This window comes from Fundulus heteroclitus, unplaced genomic scaffold (assembly GCF_011125445.2).
Source record: "Fundulus heteroclitus isolate FHET01 unplaced genomic scaffold, MU-UCD_Fhet_4.1 scaffold_44, whole genome shotgun sequence".
NCBI classification, from domain to species: Eukaryota; Metazoa; Chordata; class Actinopteri; order Cyprinodontiformes; family Fundulidae; genus Fundulus; species Fundulus heteroclitus.
In genome coordinates this window covers 782,737-806,887 of record NW_023396857.1, presented here as the reverse complement: position 1 = coordinate 806,887, position 24,151 = coordinate 782,737, and the positions used below count along the sequence as shown (strand labels likewise).

Below are 24,151 nucleotides of genomic sequence, written 5' to 3'. Positions count from 1 at the left end.
GTATGTATTTCCCAGGGACTTTTCCAGAGCTGCAGACAGCTGCAGCTCATTAAATATGTACATTTCTTTTCTTTCTTCCTCTGAACTTCTATCATTATAGTGGCACAGAAGACAAAGCTGACAGCTCTAGAAGCTTTGGAAAAAGTTATAAGGCAAAAGCACACAATTCAACACATTTTTCTTTTCATTTTATTGAGATTATGCAGTACACAATGGTACATTTTGATGATGCAGTGTAAATCTTATAAGCAAAAGTTTGTCATGTGTAAAACGAGTCCTACAATGAAAATTGGTACTTTTGTTTGAACAGGTTCCACTTTATGAAGAGAAAAACACATTTGGCTAAATTGTGTCAAACTCGCAGGTCCACTGGACACACTGCCCACTAAAACTTTTGTGGAACAAACACAGTTTAGCTGATTAATTCCAGACTTGCTGCTGTCATAGTTAAGATGTTGTTCTATAAAGGGTTTTAATGCAATGTTTATTTTTAAAAAGAATTAAGCAAGGCTCAAAAAATTGGATTTTTACTTTGTTTAATCACCTAATAATCAGTCATGATATTTGCAATAGTGGTTCCCCTGGAGAAATATTCTTTAATGCCTTACCCTTCACACAGATGCCAAAAGTTTGCATTTACACTTAGCTGTGGAGCTGTTCTTGATTTATATCAGAAATGTAATTTCAGGTGGAAATTGCTCCTAAACCCCTCTGGGCTTAACTGGCTTTAATAACCACACTTCTCTACTAGTCAGAGGGAACCAAAATCCAGCACAGGGGTTAGCGATACATGGAGGTATGGCAGTTTGTCGTTGATGCACAGATCTAAGAACAGGTGAATGCACTCCCATGTGTTTGGGTGTTTTCACACCTGAGTTGTTTAGTGTGTTAATAACTAACTAGGGTTCATTTATGTAGATGTGAACAAAGCAGTCACCCAAGGGTGCGGACCAAAACAATGATACCGAGACCGCATCCTCCAAACGGTCTTGTTACAGTTCCAAATTAACTCCAGAACAGTTTTGGTTATGACACGGGTCTAAAACTCAGAATCTTGAGGGCCAGTGTTCTGCAACTTTTAGCTGTGTCCCTTGCACCACACACCTGCATCAAATTGCTAAACTGATTCTCTAGCATGCAGTCGAACTCTGCAGAGCTCTGCTAACGAGCTGGTATTAGAGTCAGGCCCGTTGACTCCTTGAGGACTGCAGTTTGAGACCTGTGGTTTGTTCAAGCCTGCTTTGTAGAGACAGGTTCTGGTTTGCTTGGACTTCCCTCTGTGTGAAAAGAAACCAAAATCACGGAAGAAGTTATGAATTAACAAACTCACCAAATGATTTGACCCAAAGTAAACAAACTACAGCTGTGAAAACGCCTTCAATGTCTGGTCCTGCTACGGAACTTGCTCACAATCTGTCAGAGATGTCAATAAAGGGTTGCTGAACAGAGAAATCCCAACATGTAATCATCGGTATTTAATACTAAACCTTAGACTACTTTAAACTTGTATAAAACTCACAGTAGCTTCATCTGTTTTGCTATCATAGTGACTAAAGCCCAGAAGATGGAGGTTTGTATAGAGGAAGAGGACAACGCCAACCATTCAGCCTACAAGAAAAAACTTGAACCCTCGGACATGAAGTAAGACACTCTCACCCACTGGAAGCGATATTTTCAAGCCCCGTTAGTGTTGGTTGAGCTGATTTAAGCAGTACCTATACATATGTGTGCCTGTATTACATTACATTCAGCTTTTAGGTGCTACAAATGGAATTTATTAAACCACAGGAACAATACACCTACAATGCACAGTAAAAACTACCATATTTTCAGAGTGTAAGGTGCACTTAAAATCCTGAAATGTTCTCAAACATGTATGCTGCGCCTTATAATCCGGTGCACCTTTATAGATGATCACCGTTGTGCTTTATGCGGTTTAATGCGCTCAAAAATCTGTTAAAAAGTGTAAGTATAGCTTTGGTTAGCAACAGAGACGCTCCACTGAATAGATATTCGAAGCATTACGGTACACTGTGTCACTACCTGAGGACCCCTGAGCTGTCTACAAAACTGCCTAACTGTAATGTCTAAACTAGGAGACAAGGCAGCCCGTGCCCAGAATACGTACTAGCAACAATAAGTCTAGAATAGTAATTTAATATAAAAGTTGTGTTTATTTTGGCCTTTTGTTAGAAACAGGGCAGTGTAGTCCATCTACTCTGTACATCTACAACTGTGTATGCGGAGGGGTGGTGTGATATTACACACTTGGGAAGAATATTTAATGTGTTTTATAATCTGGTCCGAAAAATATGCCAGTCAGTTTCAGCAGTGACAGCTTATATACAGATAAATCAAAATAGACTGCTCAAAAAATGTAAAGAGCTCTGTATAATCCGAGTGTAATATCATGTCAGGTCTTCTACTTGTAAAAACAGAAATCTGAACATCTTTGAACCATAGAAGCTGTAATCTGAGCACCGTTACTGACATGAAACCTCTAGATTCTCTGCAGCTCTTTGTAGGCTAAGATTTTCTTTAATGGTTTTGGTCAGAGAATTTCTCAGTGACTGATCTGATCTGAACATTTTTGTGTTTCAGAAATCAAGACCACCAAGGGAGGTCTGGGTCTCCAGGATCTGACTGTTTATCTATGAAGAGTAACAATTCTATCTATCAACCTCCTGATCTCAGTAATGAACCTGGACCCTCAGACACAAAGTAGGAAAACCTGGTGATTTATTTTAAATAACTTAAATGAATACCATGTTCACATATTTGATGATAAACTAGAATAAGGTCTGACAGTGGATTGGACCATTAAGGTATGTATCCACTGTGGGAACCTGCATGTCATGCATGCTCAGTATGAGGGATTGCTGCAAAGCCATCAACAATGCAGACGACTGTCCACTGTGGCTCTACGCTCTTTCAGGAGGAGTGAATGCTGCTTGGAGAGACTTGATGCAACCTGCTGGGTTTCCTTAGAGAGGAAACTTTCTCACCAATCTAGAGGATTACAGTCATCTAAAAGTAACAAGCTCATATGTTAAAGTTACAAACAGAGAAATCAGCACCCTACTTAGTCCTCTCAGAGCCCACAGCTTGAATGCTACTGTTGAGGGCCCCAAACCATCAGGAGCTACCAGGAGCCATCAGGAGGCCCCAGGGGCGACCCCCCCCCCCCCCGGCAGAGGCCCCAACAGAGCCACGGGGGGTCAGGCCCCAGGAAGCAGCCACCAGGAGCGAGCTGGCACTCGCCCAGCACCCAGCCCCGGACATCAAGAAAAAAGAAGGGGGGGGGGCGCATTACACATGCTCACCACACATCCTATATTCCCAGGTCCAGGCACCGGAACCCCAGAGCCCCGGACCCGGGAGGTGAACCCTAACATCAAGATGGATATTTTTGAACCTGTGTGATGGCATGAGCCTGAACACCAATAAGATGAAGGAAATGGTGATCAACTTTAGGAGAAGGACAGTGCTTCACCTACCGATTAACATTCAGGAGGAGGACATTGCATCAATGGGCAGTTTTAGGTACCTGGGAGTGCACCTCAATAATAAGCTGGACTGGTCCCGTAATACTGATGCGCTATACATAAATGGCCAGAGTCGCCTCCATCTTCTGAGGAGACTGAGGTCTTTGGCGTGAGCAGGCCTTTTTATGATTATATGGTAGAGTCTGCTATGAACAGACTGGTTAGGAGGGCCAGCTCTGTACCCAGATGTCCACTGGACTCTGTGGAGGTGGTAGGGGAGAGGAGGATGTTAGCCAGGCTCACAGCCATCATGGACAACACCTCTCACCCACTGCACTGGAATGTAGGGCAGCTTAGCAGCTCCTTTAGTGACTGACTGAGGCACCCTCTGTGCAGAAAGAAGCGCTACCGTAGATCCTTCATCCCCACTGCTGTTAGATTTAAATCTACCTTATAACAACTTGTGCAGTATTTATATACTACAATGACTGCCAATCTAGCATGTTCGCCTCATATACACATACATGTGTAAGTCTGTGTATGTGTCTGTGTACACATATTAATTAGTTTTTTTGTTTTTTATCTACATAGCTTCTTTTCTTATTTTGTTTTATGTTTCTTAACTATTTGTTATGTGAATTGATGCAACGGATGACTTTCTCCATTGTGAGATTAATAAAATCTTTTCTTATCTAGATTCTCTGCAGCTCTTTGTATGTTCAGATTTTCTCAGTGCCTGGTCTGATCTGAACAACATTTTTGTGTTTCAGAGGTCAGAACCACTCGGGGAGAAGCGAGTCGATCAAGGAACCTCTCAATTTCAGTAATAAACCTGGACCCTCAGACACGAAGTAGGAAAGCTTGCTGATTTATTTTCTATATCTTAAATGAATCCCATGTTCACATGTTTAATTTTAAACTAGAATAAGGTGTGAAAATGGATTGGACCGCTGTTAGGTACCACTAAGGTACATTTCCACTGTGGGATTTCCTGCTGCAGTATTATTCTGGGCCATTTTACCCTATAGACTCTCCTAATAGCCGAATCCATCATCTTCATGTTTTATTCTGGGGTTGTTTAGCATATTTTGCACCAAAACACATTAAAATCTGGGATACAGAAGCTGGCTGGACATGCATTGCCTGAATACTAAAATATATTAGAATAACTGACTAAAGGGATCATAACATTTACGCTCTGATTTACAGAGAAAAACTAATGTGAACAGATTTGTTCAGATTGAAGCTGTTTTAGGGTAACTAGACCTTGATGGTAAAAAGAAGAAGTTAGCGTTAAGGTCGGATATATGTGGTCTAACAGCAGATTACATTATGTGACTGGTTTCTCTGTGTTAATGACTTTCTGCACTGTAAGAGAAACAATCGACTTGATCCGTGAAACAAGCCGAAGACCAGCAAGAAAACCACTGCATTCTGATACAGAAGTCACTTCTAATCATTACTGGTGCGTGTATTTAGCTGGTATTTATACATACTAGCACTTTTCCTGCTTGTAGAATAGCTGTTAGGGACCATGAGAGAGTTGAGCCCCAGTTTTGCTGCGCGGCACGGTAATAGGTAAAAGCCGTTCGGTCGGGAAAAAAGCAAAGCCCAAAAGCGACTTCACATTCAAACACCAACCCAAGAAAATGCAACCGCCTACTCATGAAGGTTGCAAGCGACTCTAGAGAAACACAAACACAAGGTTACTTATAATAAATAAACTATTCTGCACTGAAGCTCACATGAACACCCCTCATGGAAAGTATGATGATGTTTTAATTTTACTGAGAAAAAGCCAAATAAACGTAGCCTACCTGTACAGATGCTGACTTGTCACTGAGAAAATAAAAAGAGCACATCAGTGTCTTTGGTCAGATTGCACACTAAAGTCCTCTTGATTACAAGCTCTTATCCAACACCGAGATTCCTCTGCAATCCTTCAGGGTTTGGGAAAATCAATGAAAAAAACTTCCATATGGTCACCATATCGAGAGTCACTCCTGCAGATACCAATGGTGCCGTGTTTTGTTGTTTCCATGATATGTCTGTTGAGAGGATATTCAGGACAGTTTGACTCACTTGTACGACCACAAGATGGCCGCAAGGAATGTCTGCTGCTCTTCTAAATTTTGTAATTTCTTATTATTTGAGGAATGCCCTGTTAAACTTGGCCCCTACCTCCAGATTCTGTGTTGAAACACTTACTGATGGTCTTAGCAGGAAGTGGGGCCCTGAGTCCATTACCTGTACAAACAGAAATCATCTGACCTTCATTACCAGTGGATGGATTTTAAGCTCTGCTAATTAAACTTGGCCCCCGCTTCCAGATTCCCCCACATCTGTGCTGAAACACCGTTAGAGGCGCTGATGAGGTGATCTGAACAACATGTTTGTGTTTCAGAGGTCCGGACGACAGAGGAAGGTCTGGGTCTCCAGGATCTGACTGTTTATCTATGAAGAGTAACAATTCCATCTACCAACCTCCTGATCTCAATAAGGAACATGGACCCTCGGACACAAAGTAGGAAAACTTGCCTATTTATTTTCCATATCTTTAATCAATATTGGGTTCACATATTTGACTTTAAATTAGAATACAATGCTGATTTGACCACTGTTCAGTAACAACAGATAAATACTTGTTTTAAATACAAGTAGATCAAAGATAATTGATAGAACAAGGTAGATACAACCAGAATTGCCACCACAGTTTATTAACATGTTTTAAAGCCTATCTGAATAAAAGAAGTCCTGAGGTTTGATTTAAAAGGCCAAGTAGAGTTATTGAAGGAAAATATGGTGGAAACTGATTCCAGACACGAGGTGGTGCTGCAATAGACCTCCTTGTTTCCTTTGTTTCTGTCCAAAGCAGTAGTTCTGTTGTTTATTGACCATCTTTATGCCCGTGGACATAAAGTTTGATTGATATTCAGCCAGAATCATAAACTGGCTATCAGTTGTCACCTCCTGTATGTTTTTTGGCACTTTATCTAATCTTATCCAGGTGTGGCAGATGTTAAAACTGATCGTTCCAGCTACAATAGTTCCAGTTGTTTATTAGTAGGGATGTCATGCCTGACATGATTTATTATACAATATGCTGAGCCTATCTGTCAATAATAGCTGTGTTTGAAAAGGCTCATCAGCATTTTGTTCTGTTTAAGGAAACCCTCGTACTTTCATATTGACCAACCCCTAATGATTGAATGAATGAATAAAATTATTTTTATTAATATTTTATCTTCTTCATTGGTGTCATGGTTCAGCCAAACATTTTAAAGCAGATAAAAGCAGTAAACCAAATAGTTAATGGTCATCTTGGCTGGTGAGCAATTGCAGCCTCTTCTATCCCTGTAGACCAAGCAGGCAAAGTGGATAGCTTTTTCCATTTGAATGCATTTATTCTTAGAATGATTAGGTTGGCTTGCTTTTAAATTTCTCGTATGTATAAATTGTTCCTTTCTCTAGAAGTCCTGAATGTTGGAGCCTTGAGAAAGTTTTTAACATGCGGTCTGCTATGTGTTCCTTTTTGCACTGTTTGTAAAATAGACGTCATCTTGTTTGCATCTCCCCGTAAAGCTATTCTACCTTTTGGTATTAATGGAGCAATCTTAACCAGAATTTTTTTCACAGCGGGAGGGAGGGGAGTGGTGTGTGTGTGGAGGGGCAGCTGTCCCGTTGTCCTTTGTGTCAAAATGTCCTGAAGGATCTAGTCTCTAGCAGCTGTGGACACTCGCCCTGCCAACAGCGCATCAGCTCATGCTGCGATGAGTCTGCATCTTTAGGACAACCCTGTTGTGGCAAAAGATCCAGAAGCAGAGATGAACTGCAGACAGCCGGTCAGAGCCACTCTGTGCTGGGTAAGATATTTCTGTTTCAACGCTAGTAATACTACGGTAAAGATTGTTCAGATTTAACTTCCAACAAACTCTTAAAGCCAAAAAAAAAAATAAAAGTTATACCATCAATACAACTTACATCTACATCTTTCTGGTGATTCAATGAGGGATTTGAATAGAAACCTGTGACCCAAGTGATGCTGACATGGCCATTAGTTTTTACTCATTTTATTCAGGAGGTGTAAAAATTCTTCCAAGAGTCCCTCCTCTCAATAATTTAACTTAATGATGGGTTTCAACATACGCCAAATGTTTTACAAAGAAATCTGGAACCTATGGCACCACTAGTGCACGTGATGTTTACAGAGATCAAAGAAAATTCTGGACTTCTTTAGAACAGTGCAAATGTTAATATTTTAGTTAAACTCAAGAAAGATCTTTGATTACTATTCAATATCTCTTATAAATGTAGATCTTAAAATTAAATGTAATACATTGGCTGGTAAATAAAAAACAACTCATAAAACGAACTAGTTAGACTGGACTGCATTAACTGACAGTATTAAATGGCAGTATGCTCTCCACCGCGCACTGAGGCTGGTTAATTTTAATGATGACTCTTTTGGACACCCTCTAAGTAATTATGAAGTGCCCTTAGGCTAGGATTGCGGAACTGTTTCATTAGGTTGAGGTTAAAATGCAACAAGTTGTTTGAGTTTCAGATGCCTTATATACTTACAAAAATATCTATTTCTATACATATATGCGGCTGACTCAAAATTCAGTCTGACTGTAAGCAAGAGTTTCAAGAAATCAAGACTTGGGAGATTTTTTTGGGTTGTAAAGTTTCTGGCAAAAGTCCTGCTTTAAAAGTTCTTTAACCTTCCACCAATTAAGTAGCACCAGGCAAGGCTGTCAAGTTTCCACATCACTGTTTGCTAAATTCATTGAAATGCAGCAGCTGCACTTTGACAAGGCAGCAACATCAACTGAAATAAAACAACCAATCCGACTCCCAAGATTAGTCTCTATGCAGATTATGTCATACTTTTCCTCCAAAATGCTTAATCCTTTACTTTTTTGTGACAATAAAACTCATGTGCAAGCTTTCTTTATTTCAGAATATAATATCAACTGGAATAAAACAAAAGGGCTCTGATTAAATTTTGGTATTGAGATCAACCCAATCGACTGACCAAAGATGAAAACCTGATTATCTGGGTATTCATATTTCTATCAGGCAGCATGACTTAATACAGTCAACTTATATCAGATTGCTTAAATCAGGAAAGACTATAAGGACATAATATGTCTTCAAGTTCAAGGTTACGATAGTACAAGGTCTAATTAAAAATTCAAGACATTCCACGTTGTGACAAATCTCTGAAGATGTGGTAGGAAATCAAAATGAATACCTGTACTGTCAAAATTGGAGGTGCTGGAAGTGGAAAAATTAAAACAATCGGAACGTTTCTTTAACTGTTTTATGTGACTTCAACAAGGAAGAAGTTTTCTTTATGTCTAAATTGTTCTGTTTTTTTTCATCAGATGTTGGTCTGCAGAACGTTTTAAAGGATCATAAGATCAGTCTGAGGAGGAGATGTGAATGTGTAACTGAAGGAAATGATGAAAAAGGAAGTAGAACCCTTCTCAACAAGATTTACACTGATCTCTACATCACAGAAGGACTAAGTGAAGAGATTCATATTCAACATGAGGTGAAGCAGCTGGAGAGAGCTTACAAGATCCAGCGTCTCCATGATACTCCTATCAGGTGCCAAGACATCTTCAAATCTTTACCTGACCAACACAGAGCTGTCAGAGTTGTTCTGACGAATGGTGTCGCTGGTGTTGGAAAAACCTTTTTAGTGCAGAAGTTCACTTTGGACTGGGCAGATGGCTTGGAAAACCAAGATTTCTGTTTGGTGGTGTTACTTTCATTCAGAGAGCTGAACTTGGTTAAAACAGAGGACCACAGTCTTTTCACGCTGCTCCATGTTTTCCATCCAACCCTCCAGAAGCTTCCAGCAGAGCAGCTGACTGTCTGGAAACTTCTCTTCATCTTTGACGGCCTGGATGAAAGCAGACTTTCGCTGGACTTCAACGACAGTCGGCTTGTTTCTGACGTAACACAGAAGTCACCAGTCAATGTTCTGTTGACAAACCTCATCAAGGGGAACCTGCTTCCCTCAGCCTTCATCTGGATAACATCCCGGCCTGCAGCCACCAATCAGATCCCTCCTTTATGTGTTGATAGGGTAACAGAAGTACGAGGCTTCACTGATGCCCAGAAGGAGGAGTACTTGAGCAGGAGGTTCAGTGACAAAGAGCTGTCCGCCAAAATCATTTCCCACGTCAAGACCTCCAGGAGCCTCCAAATCATGTGTGCAATCCCAGTCTTCTGCTGGATCACTGCTACGGTTCTGGAGCACATGTTGATCACAGAGCAGAGAGGAGAGCTGCCCAAGACCATGACTGAGATGTATTCCCTCTTCCTGCTGGTTCAGACGAAGAGGAAGAGGATCAAGTACCATGAAGGAAAAACGAGGAGTCCACAGGAGTTACTGGTATGTGACGGGGAACGTCTTCAGAATCTGGGGAAGCTGGCACTAGAGCATCTGGAGGAAGGAAAAATCATGTTTTACCAAGAAGACCTGGAGCAGTGTGGTCTTCATGTCCCAGATATTGCAGTGTATTCAGGGCTTTGTACAGAGATCTTTAAAAAAGAGAGTGTTATCTTTCAGAAGCCAATCTACTGCTTTGTTCATTTGAGTATTCAGGAGTTTCTGGCTGCAGTCTACATGTTCAACTGTTTCACCAGCAGGAACACAGAGGTGATGAAGAACTTCCTGGGAAAAACATATAGTGAATTATCTCTTGAGGACTTCCTGAAAATAGTCATGGAGAAGTCCCTTAGAAGTAAAAATGGCCACCTGGACCTGTTTGTTCGCTTCCTTCATGGGCTTACTGTGGAGTCCAATCAAAAACTCTTAGGAGGTCTGCTGAATCCAACAGAGAACAGTCCAGAAACCATTAAGACAGTCATTAGCAATCTAAATGAGATGAACACTGATGATATCTCTTCGGACAGAAGCATCAACATCTTCCACTGTCTGACGGAGATGAAGGACCTTTCAGTTTATCTAGAGATTCAAAAGTTTTTGCAGACTGAGAAAAGATCAACAAAGAAACTCTCAGAGATCCACTGCTCGGCTCTGGCCTACATGCTGCAGATGTCACAGGAGGTTCTGGGTGAGTTGGACCTGTGGAAGTACAGAACATCAGAGGAGGGACGGCGGAGACTGATTCCGGCTGTGAGGAACTGCCGAAAGGCTCGGTGAGACCACATGTGTTCATTAAAATTATAAATCTGTGTAGATCTGTGGGTTAATTCCGTAAATAAAAACAATCCTTTATTTTCTATAAAATACAATACTTTAGGACAGAGATCTGCGCAAGCTGCCACTAGGGTGTGCGCAAGATGAAATCTGTAATGGCAGTCTGACAGTGTTTTTTTTCCCCACACCATAAAGACATGTAAATAAACATTTCTTTTGTAAAGATTAAAATCAAAAACTGTAAATTGAATGAATAAATAAAATGCATTGTAATGATCTGTATTAGACCTTATTGCTAAGTGCTGTTGCACACTTACTGTTTCTTTAAGTTAGGTTGTTTTGGGTTTATACCAGAAGAAATGTGTGGTTTTCGGGGGGAGGAGTGGTGGTTCGGGGGACTGGCAGCGTGAAAGCTGTCCCGTTTTGTTCGTCCTAAAATAAAGTTTTAGCAGCAAACCTATTCCTGGGGCTTGGGTGTCATAACAGAACGATATAGTATTCACACTAAAATGTACTTATTTAAAAGAAATCTTCTTCTACGCTTCATTTTAAGATGAAATATCCGTATTGTACTTTCCATGAGCACCTGGCTTATGGCCTCTACTTCATGCATTCTAGCAAATATGCAGGTGAGACATCTAAGGTCAAAGTTAGTGATGGACGAGAGAAACAGAGAGAGAGAGGAATTGGAGGCAACAGAGGAGAGAGTTGCAACGGATTCAGGAGAAGAAAACGAGTGAGAATCAGAAAATGGCTTTTTCTCTCTCCTGACTTTACATTGTTTACGTCAGCAGAGGAAAAATTAAATTTGGGTTGAAAGTTTTATATATGAGATCAAATTTAGTGACTGTCTCTCTATTGATTGCGCAGTGCCTACAAACAGCGCCGCCATGGTGCTGTGAGTCTCAACCGCGACATCCATTGATGCGCATGACACGCCTACACCGCTGCAGCCTCCGCTGCTGCTGGGGGGGGGGGTGGAAGCGGTTTCTTCTCTATGTTCACGCACAGAGCTGTAACAGTGGAAATCCCTGCTTTAGGCCAAAAGCACAATGTTTGAAATGTCAGATAATACATTCTACCACATTTCCACCAGTTTGAATCTATGAACATGAGAAAGTTCAAATATTGCAACGAATAATCTCTGACAATAGTGGTTATTGAGAAATTCCATTGAAGTCAAGTCAATTAAGGCAACTAAACATTAAATAAGTCTCTAACATGCAAACTCCGTGATGAAAAAAATCACAGGTAGGGAGAGTCTGGACTTGCAAGTAAATAGCTCAGGACCTTCTTGCTGCAAAGTCCTGGGTTCAAAATGCAGCCTAGGGTATTTTCTCCCTCTGCATGCATTGTAAACAAGTGGCCTCAAAATTCCTGAAAAAAGCATAGGCAGAGAAAACATAAATTACCAAATAAAATAATTATCAGTTTTTTTTATAAAAAAAAGTGTTTGACTTTTGATTTTAATCATTCCCATTTCATTTTGGGGTAATGTTTTAATGCCAAGGGACAACAGACAATGCATGTGTCTGTACATCCTAACACTTTTGGCTTCCATGTGACTTTATGTAGGTCTCTCATTGGTTACTCCTTCAGTTTCAGCTCTTTGCTTTTCTAGTCAGTCCGTGTTTTTTTGTGTCATTATTCATCCAGTCAGGTTGATTCATACCTGTCCCACTACTGGCAGCTCAGATGTGGGAATGTCACTTAAACATGATGTACGTAGTCAGACAACAAGATGGCACATCAAAAGAACATTTTGTAATTTATTTTTAAAATAATAATTTTATGTGGCTTTTGCCAGAGGATAAAGGAACTTTAATAGGATCAGCCAGAGTTAGAAATCCAGCAGGCAGGTAGCTGTAAACAGATTTAGGTTCAAGTAGAATTTATTTTTGGGATGTAATCTGTAACTTCTAGCTCACCCCCAAACACAGTTTATCACCAGCTGCCACTGCTGCAAAGGGAATTAATTACTTTGCATGTTTCTTGTTTGCTTCTTTAAATTTACTTAATCACTAAGGTCCAATTTGAGGTTGTAAATGTGTAAAATAAAACGCTGCCATTTTAGTATTGCCAGGGATCAAATACAAGGTCCCTTCAGCATCTGCAGATTGAAGCAAAGATTTTTCACAAGCATCTGCATGTATTAAAGAGGCTTTATGGAGTCATGTCAAAAGCACCAACATATCTTGAGATGAACCATGAATGTCGTAATGTTAAACACATAATGACATTACTGTTTGGCCAGTATATTGTCTGAATCTGTTTCTCTCAAACAAATGAACATGTTTCATTTTAAGTAATTTTTTATTTTGTCTACTCACAGATTAGTTAGGTGTAGACTCTCAGATGCCCACTGTGAAGCTGTGGCATCAGCTTTGAAGTCCAATCCATCCCATCTGATAGAACTGGAGCTGAGCGTTAACGACAACCTGAGTGACTCCGGACTGAAGTATCTGTTTGCTGGGCTGGAGAGTTCAAACTGCAGGCTTAAGGTCCTGAGGTCAGTTCACTGAAGTTTTTTTTTCCCAAGTACAGTCTTTCATTGATACTTAGAAAATTTATTATTTAAAACAAATTTATGCATATATTAATTTATGAAAACACACTAAGAGATGTATACATTTTTGAATACAGGGTCCAAAGAGATTTTCCAGATATTTTTTCCATTGCAAAATAAAGTATGCAGGGATGATGGTAAATACAACTGCAACACCTTGCTGTCTCTGCTAAAAGAAAATCTTAGCATAATCACAACATCGACAGAATAACATATCTGCAGAATGAAATTATATGCTGTGCAAAAATAAATAACAGTAAGTCCTATTTAAAATAAACAATACATCACTGTTAAAGATTTTATCTTTATCAAAAAGGAAAAGAACACTCAGTAAATCAAAGAAAGATGCTTCTTTGTCTTTGCAAATTTATTCAAAGGCATGGAGCGTTTGAATGTCTCTGTAAAAAGAGCAATAAAAAAAGACACAATACACTTTTCCATACATCGTTAATCAATGAGCACTTTTAGTTAGTACGTTTCATCTGAGCATTCTTCCACAAGAACACAGGAGTTGCATACAGCTGGTACGATCCAGTCATTATCAAACACCTCTTCTCTTTTTCTCTGGTTAGACAGAACAGAGTAAATCACTCTGTGACCATGTGAGCTTCTTTCATACCTAGACAAGGCATGATCAGTAAAAATGTTCCACCACACAACCAAAAAGCCTAAACTACATTATTTATCACACATGGCCTGATGTTAAAGGAGGCGACTGACCAGATTAAATCAGTGCTGATTATGCTTATTGCCCTGATGTGAAGCCTCAGCGATCTAAACCAGACTGCAACCACTTTAAGGAAATTTGATTATTACTATTAGAGCCATATTTTGGAGTTTTTGTGTTCATTTTCCTGTTTGGTGTAATACATAAAAATTACAGAGGGTGGCTTCATATGTTTAAATGGAGTCACAGGTAGTCGCACAGCAGGTGTGCTGATTGTGGCGGAAAAAAACAGTTTTTGACCGTCGTCGTCATTTTGTTATTGATCACCGCGTTGCAGAAAATGTAACATCCTTTGGTTGTAAACCAGTGTGCAATGTTACAATTTGCATAATCTGTGAGAGTGCCTGGTCAATAAATGTTCTACCATCATTCCTGAAGTTTATTCATTGGATTAAGGAGGACGATGCATCAAGTGCCAGACAGCAGCCTCACTGTGGCTTAGGTTCATTTTTGGTTTGTTTTTATTAAGGGCAAGTCACTACAATTACATTGATCATTCAGATAAATCACTCGGTTCAAGCAAAACAGTTGACAGTGCTAATACTTTGATATCAGTTATTGATCGTTTCTATTTTAATTCTAACAGAAAACCACAAAAGGCACCATTGAAACAGATGTTTGACTTAACTTCAATTTACTAAATGTCACATTCAAAAACAATGAGAGAACTAAAAAGTCTACAAATTTCAATTTTATTCATATTCTGTTCTCCTTAAACTGCCTCCTGTTGGCTTGAGCTTACATGCCTTATTTATTTTTACAGATTGTTTTACTGCAGGTTGTCAGAGGTGAGCTGTGCTGCTCTGGTCTCTGCTCTGAAATCCAATCCCTCACATCTGACAGCACTGGACCTCAGTAGGAACAAAGAGCTTGGAGATGCTGGTGTTAAGGAGCTCTGTGGTTTCCTGGGAGATCCCCTCTGCAGAATCGAGACTTTGAGGTCAGACATTATCTTTTAATTTCGTGGTCATGTGAAAGTTGTGTTGCAACAAAACTGTTGACATCTGGCTAAGTCACTGAGCATCTAAATGACAAATTCAGTTTCTTTCATTAGTTTGGTCCCTAATCATCCCAGAACTCAATGAATTTACCATTCTATGAAAATATGTACACTTTTTTTGTTATATTTTTGAGACACTTTAATGTTACATATTATATGCTGCATTTATTTATGAATAAATCTCAGGTAAGCATTACTTTAGCTCAGAAATAATACTAATTTGAATCGTCGGTAGTATTTGAGCAATGATCTGGAGGAGATGAAAGCCAGGTTAAGTTTCTCATATGAACTTCTGAAATTTTGGATGAGAGCTTTAAAGAAGATGTTCTTCCAGTTCATTATCTATCAGACAACAGTGGATGTTGCAGAAACAGCTACCATCAAGCATTTGCAAAAAGTGGACTTTAACAAGCTTCTGCTAAACCTTAGTTTTTATCAGGCGTAGACTCGCTGGTGTGCTGTTGATCAACAACCTGTTGCATATCCCAGGTTTGACTGCGTTTAAGTTACAAATGGCTGGCTCGATATTCTCCAAATAGATTTACTGGTACTGAGAAGGATTCATGGTTCTATCAGTTACATATCAGCAAGTCGGACCAATGATTCCCAGATCACCTTTCTACCAGCACCATGTTTGCTGTCAGTGTGATAGGTTTGTTTTCTGCCAGCTGTGATGCACTCTTGCAAGAATTTCCACTGTTGTCTTGTCAGTCCGTGGAATATTTTCTTTTGGATCCTCCAGATGTTTTTGTGGAAATGTGACTTTGTGTCCTTTCCTATCAGCAGTGGGTTTTGTCTTGAATACCATTTTTGACCTGTCAAGTGAAGTTTATTTGTAGCACATTTACACAGCAAGGTGGTTCAAAGTGCTTTACATTCAGAATCAGATTTATTGCTTCATGGCAAAAAAAATACAAAAACGGTCATATTCTGTCATACATTCCTATGAGCAAAAGGGAGCAGAAAGAAGATAAAATCTTATTTTGTTTGCCCTTAATCAAAAAACAAAATAACTTTGCTAAGCAGCTACAGCCAAAATAAAGAGGTACCACAACAGTTTATGTGCAAATAAACCAACAACCATTTTTAAGGAAAATGTCAACATTCAGGTATAATAATGAATAGACAATGCACAAGGCTAATATATCCATATATTAGCTATATATACTGCACTTATACATACATATATATACACACACATGCGTACGTATGTACATACATACATACATGCATGCATACATACATACATACATACATACATACATACATACATACATACATACATACATACATACATAAACTAATATATAAACAGAAAAAACTAAGATGAAAAAACATAATGAAAACATACAAACATCATAAACACATGGAAACAGTCACTGGTTGTGAGACCAGTAACAAACATTAAATTGTATCAGGTGAAATACCTGTGTCTCTGTCTTATTGTTGAATGAGGATTGCTGACCTTTAAATAGAGGCAAGGGAGATCTGCAATGCTTCAGATGTTGTTCTGCTCTTTTTCATGACCTCCTGGATGAGTTGCTGCTGTACTCGTGGCATAATTTAGATGTGCCGGCCACTTCCGGGGGAGTTTGCTGTTCTTTGCTCCATTTTGGATAATAGTTAATACTTTTTCATCTATCTATCTTTTCTTTAGACCAACTTAACATGACTAATTCATGTTGACCAACAGATTCTATTTAGTGGCTATGCTACAGGACTGGTGGTAAATGGCCTGTGCTTGTGTAGCGCTTTATACCATGACACAAAAGCGCTTTACTATACCCATTCACACACTGATAGTAGTGAGCTACATCCAAGCAACAGCTGCCTGGGGAAAACTAACAGACACATGGCTGCAAGACAATCACCACAACCAGACCCTTTGACCATCATCCAGCAAACAAAGCTGGTGAGGTTTCTTGTCCAAGGACACAACAACTGAGATGGATGGAGCGGTGGATCAAACCGGCAACCCGCCAGTTACAGATGAACTCCAAAAACCCTGATCCCCAGTTTGGCAATGCCTGTTGTATTTTATTTTGATGACAGATGTTTAACTTGTTCTGACTGTTTCAACCTCAATATGTGGGTCTCAGTTTACATTTTATTATTTACTCAGACTGATGGACTGCAGTTTGACAGAGATCAGCTGTTCTTCTTTGGTCCAAGCTTTGATGTCCAACCCCTCCAATCTGACAGAGCTGGACCTGAGCTGGAACAAGGACCTGAAAGATGCTGGAGTGAAGGCGCTCTGTGATTTTCTGCAGAGTCCCATGTGTCAGATACAGGCTCTAAGGTCAGTAAGGTGTGAAAGCTGTGCTGGGGTTAAGCTACTTACACATGGCTGATACAGGTGATGTCAACTTTATGACATCACAGTTTTCAAATTTCTTCACATGATTTTGTTGCATGGCAAACAGACAGGGAACCTGATATGCGATCCAGACTTGGTGTTATGTTTCAAAGGTTTATTAACAAAACTCATGAGGACAATCAGAGATCCTCTGCAGGAACAAACAGATGCAGGTGGAGGTGAGAGCTGGCTTACTCACTACAGAGGATCAAGGATATAATTTAGTAAGACTAATGACAACATCATGACTGCACTTACTTGGGACCAAGACTACATTCTCCAAATAACCTTAAAACTAGCTGTCAGTAAATGCTTATAATAATAATAATAATAATAATAATAATAATAATAATAATAATAATAATAATAATAATAATAATACTTAGACATGGGTGAAATAAATAACAAGGCAACCATTTAAATATAAATGCTTTAATGATTATTATATGTATTACTTTGTTTAATTATAGTTCAGTTATAACAGCAAAATAAAAACTCATTGGGGAATTTTAAAAGTTTTTAACTTAAAACAACAGAGTGGGGGGAAAAAACTCTTGGTTTAGATTTCTAAGTCCATTTTTTTCGTCCACTGAATTTTTTTCGAGAAGCCTTTTTAGGGCAGAACAAAGAAATAAAACAAAGAAATGTTTTAATCTAGATTTTTTTTTCCTCACTTGTCTTTCAGGGCTTCTGTATTTTTCGGACATGCAGCAGCAAACTTAATTACGTCCTTATTTAATTTGAAACAACAATAATAGTTCAACAGTTTTTAAGTGTTCTCAGCTTGAAAAAATATGATACCTAAAACATTTTACATTACATGCTGTTTTCAAGGCTCACGAATGAGCAGCAAAATTTTAGAAAATGATATACATGCTTTCATATTTCCTTTGAAATTCCTCCTGACTTCTGTTGTAAAATTATTTAACTTTAAAAATCTAATGGTGAAACAGTTGCATAGATGAAGCTGCAGGTGGACTTGAGTTTTAAGAGTTTGACCATCTTAGCGCGCATGTTCCTGGAGTCGGCTCACACATTTTATCTTTTCATTTAGATTCATAGAATGCAGTTTGTCACATATCAGCTGTTCTGCTCTGGCCTCGGCTCTGAAGTCCAATCCCTCCCAACTGACAGAGCTGGACCTGAGCAAGAACAAGGACCTGGGAGATACCGGAGTGAAGGAACTCATCGACTTTCTGAAGAACCAACTCAACAGAATCACAAATTTAAGGTATGATACCAGGTTTTAGTTCAGTGGCAAAGTTCACATAAAAACAGTGCCAAGATCAAACACATGGCTGATACACACTAGTAAATCAATTAAATTTTATTTATATAGTGCCAATTTATGAAACATGTCATCTCAAGGCACTTTCCAAAGTCAAATTCAATCAGATTATACAGGTTGGGTCAGATTATACAGATTGGTCAGCCTTTTTCTTTTTCTGTAAACATCGCTTTTGACAGAATTTTTATTCTGTGGAAAACAGATGGTAACAGAACAGCTATGACACCCTTATTATACAAAAAAGAAAAAAAGAACCTTATATAAAGCATGCAGTCAAGTTAAATGTTCTTTTTGATGCAGACTGATGGACTGCAGTTTGTCAGAGATTGGCTGTGATTGTCTGGCCTCTGCTCTGAAGTCCAACCCTTACCGTCTGACAGAACTGGACCTGTGCCAGAACAACCTGCAGGACTCAAATGTCTATCAGCTGCTGGAGCTTAAGAAGAGTCCAGACTATGAACTGAAGGTTCTCCAGTAAGTAAACCATTGCAGTCGGTCCAGGCTGCCATTACTAATTATGGTATCAAACCCGGTGCCAAAGCAAAGGTCCAGTGTTTTCTGTGAACCTGCCGCTTCACGGTGGCTGAGAGGAGGGTGTTGTCCAAGTTCACATCTATCATGGACAACACCTTCCACCCCCTGCACCAGACTGTAGAGGAGCTGAGCAGCTCCTCTAGTGACAGACTTAGACATCCTGTCTGTAAAAAGGAACGCTGCCGCAGGTCACTCATCCCTGCTGCAACCAGACTATACAATGCTGCACTATAACTGTAATAACTAATGTGCAATAACTAATGTGCAATTCTATTTAATGCAATGTGCGATAACTTGTGCAATAATCCTGTAAAGAACTGACTGCTGCTGTTATTTATCTCATTAACTCACTGTCGCTCTTTACCTGGTACCACTTTAAGGTACAACGTCAGTACATATGTATATAAGTCACCGTGAATGTATATAAGTCATCCTAAATCGTATTTTTTATTTTTATTTTTTTATCATTTTTGATCCACAGTATACAGTATATGTGGACACACTGTATATACCTTATGCACCTTTTCCACGTTTTGGCACCTTCTTTTGATTATTGAGCTGATGTGTGACAAATTAATTTCTCCACTGTGAGATCAATAAAGCTTTTCTTATCTTATCTTATCAGAATTCATTAAAGAATAGACAGTTATAAACTAAATAGCCTCAGCTTATACCCTTTCAATCTTGTCTAAATCTAAATCTAAATTTGAATTTGATGAATGTATTTGAATGCTGATGGATTGTTTACTGATGTTTGACTCTAACATTTTTGTTCAAGATCCAATAAACAAAAAAATAGAACTATACTAAGCAGAAGCTCAGTTGAAGTCCACTCATCAGATTTATACATTTATCCTTCATCCACATGTGTTCAGTGACGGCCTCCGTGTTGATCCGTCAGCTGGTGTTTCAGAAACAGAGATGTTCACCGAAAGTTTGTAGCTTTAAACTGAGCAGCAGCTAACATGTAGCACCAGTAAAACCATCATTAGTGTCTGCGTAATAAAGCCTTCGTTACTCTAAGCAGTTTGTTTTCAATGTGGACCTGAACTGGCAGAGAAAAGAGATTTATGGTGCTTGATGCCTCTGCAGATTTGTACCTTCACTTGATGTTTTAGCTCCAACATGCTAACATGGCAGCTGAGAGGAAGCTGGCGGGTCTCCACAGCTCCGTGTTGCTCGCTATGCTGGACGTCCCCAGCCAACAGCTGACAGAGAAGGTGGAAGCAGACAGTAATCTCTTTTGCTCTTCTTTTTCACTGCAGGTGGAATTGATGATCTGTGTGAAGGAGAGAAGACTGTGTCCTGGTGATCCATAGAGGTTGAAGCAGCAAATCAGTCCTTTATATGATCTGTTGAGCTGCTCGGGGCATAAATCCCCCCTCAGGGTGTCGCAGGAATGTCTGCCTGAAGATGGTTGACCTATCTTTGGTGTTGGGGTCACTTAAATAGTAATAAAAACAATTAAATTAAGATGTAAGTATTATACAAAGTGAAGGCTATGATACTTTTATTATACCTAGCTGCTCAAAATTATTAGATTATTGTAGAATGTAATTTTTGCCAACATTTTGGAGTACATCTGGAGGACTACAGCTACATTCACACTGCAGAAAAATGCGACCCCAGATCCGATCTTTTTACCAATATGCAACCCATCGCCATCTTTTTCATGGCAGTGTGAATGTCCCAATTCTGATCTTTGTAAATAGCTTTATTATGATTCCTGCAAGGAGAATTTCAAATTATATGGACATGACAATGGGAGAGTAAAGGAAGAACAAAAAGTGAAAGAAAAGAAAAAAAAAGAGTAGAGGTGAAAGAAAGAGGAGATAAAAGGGAGAGAATGATAAAACCTTCTTTGTCTGCTCCATCACCTGGAAAGAGACACAAAAAGAACAGCACAACCAACAGACATAAAGCAACAGATACACTCGAATAACACCTAGATGCCATTGCTAAATCATATATATTATTATGTAAGCTGACATGTGTAATGTGATATTTGAAAAAAGAAAGTGAAAGAACATAAATAAATAAATAAATAAATAAATAAATTATAAGATTACTGTATATAAGTGAACACTTAATACCTGGGACCCAGCACCTGTGGGAGATGTGAAAGTGCACTAGTTTAGGTGAAGATTATCCAGAAATAGCTTGATAGTGATTGTGGAGAACCGAAGACCCACCTTCCCCGAGCACAGAGGCAGGCGTCAGGGGACCCGTAACCCCGGACTCCCAAAGGGGTCCCTAAAGCAGGTCGCCCAGGAGGGGCCGACACAGGATATCTGCAACCCCCCCCCCCCCCCCAAGGAAGGAGCAGAGACGACCCCGAGGAAATCCCCCAGCCACCACAATGCCGACGCCCTCAAGAGCCGCAGGGACGAGCCAGTGGGCTCCGCCGGCAGCTAGCCCCGCTGAAGTGGTCCCGGCCATGGGCCCTGAGGGCCAGAGGCCCCAGGGTGCGCCCTGCCCCCGCGACGGGGGCCCCGGCCACCCCCCGGGGGGCCAGGCCCCGCGAAGAGGCCGCCGGGAGTGGGCCGGCGCACGCCTGGGAACCCGCCCCAAACCCGAAGCCAACCAATGCGCCAGGGGGCTAAGGCGCCCGCCAACGAAGTGGAGGAGGGCAGGACGTGGGGGGATGGGCTCCGCACCTAGCGGAGACTTGAGATGTTCTTGGGAGAGGGAGCGGACCACCCCCATACCTGGGGGAAAAAAAAAAATGGAAAACTCATTCACCCAATCCCTCCCTTGTGCCCCACTCACCACACACAGAGATTTTTTTCAAAGCGTCTACTGCCTGAACGGTCATGTCGCATTTTATCCCTCTTTCACATCACTGTCTCCTGTCTCTCACTATACATCATCACAGTAATAGCAGCTAACGCTCCATAAAACACTGTTAACAGCTGAGCAGCTCCTTTAGTGACAGACTTAGACATCCTGCCTGTAAAAAGGAGTGCTACTGCAGGTCATTCATTCCTACTGCGACCAGACTATACAATGCTGCACTATAACTGTAACCACAATAGTAATAACTAATGTGCAATGACTAATGTGCAATAATCTAATTAATACACTGGGCCACAACCCATGCAATAATCCTGATGTAGTGACTTCTGCTGCTATCACCACCTAAACATATTCAATTCAATTCAATTCAATTTTATTTATATAGTGCCAATTCATGAAACATGTCATCTCAAGGCACTTTACAAAGTGAAAATCAGTCAGATTATACAGATTGGTCAAAAATTTCCTATATAAGGGAACCAGTTGATTGCTTCAAAGTCCCGACAAGCAGCATTCACTCCTGAAGAAGCGTAGAGCTACAGGAAGAGTCGTCTGCATTGTCCATGGCTTTGCAGCAATCCCTCATACTGAGCAAGCATGAAGCGACAGTGGAAAGAAAAACCACCCATTAGCGGGAAGGAAAAACCTCCAGCAGAACCGGGCTCAGTATGAACGGTCATCTGCCTCGACCGACTGGGGTTACAGAAGACAGAACAGAGACACAACAAGAGAGACAAAAAAGCACAGAAGCACACGTGTGCTTACATACATACATATGTATGTATGTAAGCATACATACATATGTCAGTACACATGTATGTATGTATGTATGTTGAAATGTATACACAAATGTATATGCAACTGAATGCACCTTTCCTACTTTGCACCTTCTTGTATGAACCGATGTGGCAAGTGAATTTCTCCATTGTGAGATCAATAAAGCCTATCTTATCTTATCTTACTGCTTTCTTCTTACCTTATTTCATCTTGCTATGATGTGGTCTTAATATTGTCAGCTCCCAATGCTCAACAGCTTTCTAATAATAGCAAGGGGAGATGCTAGCAGATATCTGAGTTTTATTGTTTTTTTTAAACAAACTTTTAGAAACAATTACATTCACCATTGCTTCCTTAAACAGTGTGCTGCTGTGTGACATCTCCTTCTGTTATTTGCGTATGTGGGTCGCTTTGTGGTCTTGAACCGTTCAGACAGAAGTCTGATGGCGGTCACATTTAATAGTAGCATGAACAGCTACCTCAAAAAAAATCTGATTTCAGCAAAAAATTGGAATTGAGCATCAACCCTGCAGTGTGAACGCAACTAAAGATTTCTACTGAATCAGCTTTCCATTTATTTCTAGGTGATACCAAACTGATTGTCAGTTTATGTGTTTATTTTGGTTTTGTTTATGTGATGTTGTGATACTGTAATATCATTAGTGCATGGCACTATGAACTGATGTAAAAACTGTGAAATTACCAATACAAATGTGGCCACAATACAGAAAAGGGGTCATCATCAAGTCTTTCAACTGGAAAAATATTTAATGTGAAACAAATGCTCAAAAATATGGTCAATATATGGCCAATGCAACACAGAAATGGTTGACGGCAAATCAAACTTCCTAATGTGAAAAGTGGCTTCCATTACCAGCAGGAGTTTCAGTATGTTTGGCATCAGTGATTTTGGGGGAAAAAAGAGTTCCTGACTGAATACATTTCCTTGTTTATTTTTCTGATATTCATAAACTATACTTCTTGATTAAAAGATAAAATTCTTTAATGGATTTCCACACATCTTTTATAAAAGGCGTGCTACTATAAACAGTTTGCTGTAAAACAGACATGAAATCATAGACATTTGCTGTTTCATCAATATTTCCTTCTATCTTTTGTATGCATTAGGTGGATCAAGCAAGGTTGAAATCTGATTGGCTGTTGATGCCATTTACTGCAGGGTTGAGTTTTTTTTTTCAAGAAGACCCAATTTGACAAATTACAATAAATCTACTTCAAACAAATCCAAACTACAATAATTTTTATGTGAATAAAACTCTTTGGTCACAAAAAAATCAAACATTTACACTTGAGTCTTAAAATGAGAAACCTTATAGTTCAATTTGGCCACTTTAGGGTTAGGATTATAGTGCACTTCAACATGTCTATGTTCAGGGATGCTTGTGTAAAAGTGATGAGGTACCTGATTATTCCTACAGCAT

General features: G+C 39.7%; 1 protein-coding gene across 1 annotated transcript; it reads left to right on the top strand.

Moving 5' to 3' along the window:
- Window positions 1-1,557: 1,557 nt before the first annotated feature.
- Window positions 1,558-20,868, top strand: LOC110367318 (NLR family CARD domain-containing protein 3). Its single transcript, XM_036131601.1, has 12 exons — window positions 1,558-1,641; window positions 2,602-2,721; window positions 4,256-4,336; window positions 5,890-6,009; window positions 7,122-7,348; window positions 8,876-10,664; window positions 12,998-13,174; window positions 14,722-14,898; window positions 17,081-17,257; window positions 18,369-18,545; window positions 18,903-19,076; window positions 20,402-20,868. The coding sequence occupies exons 1-12, from the start codon at window positions 1,565-1,567 to the stop codon at window positions 20,409-20,411; spliced, it is 3,306 nt and encodes a 1,101-aa protein (XP_035987494.1). The 5' UTR covers window positions 1,558-1,564; the 3' UTR covers window positions 20,412-20,868.
- Window positions 20,869-24,151: the final 3,283 nt, after the last annotated feature.

What these genes read in the sequence shown, in the direction of transcription:
- LOC110367318 (XM_036131601.1), top strand. Translation starts at nt 1,565, where the DNA reads ATGGAGGTTTGTATAGAGGAAGAGGACAACGCCAACCATTCAGCCTAC. An exon ending in CCTGGACCCTCAGACACGAA is followed by an intron (nt 4,337 to 5,889) that starts GTAGGAAAGCTT and finishes TTTGTGTTTCAG; the next exon opens with AGGTCCGGACGACAGAGGAA. An exon ending in AACAGAATCACAAATTTAAG is followed by an intron (nt 18,546 to 18,902) that starts GTATGATACCAG and finishes TTTTTGATGCAG; the next exon opens with ACTGATGGACTGCAGTTTGT.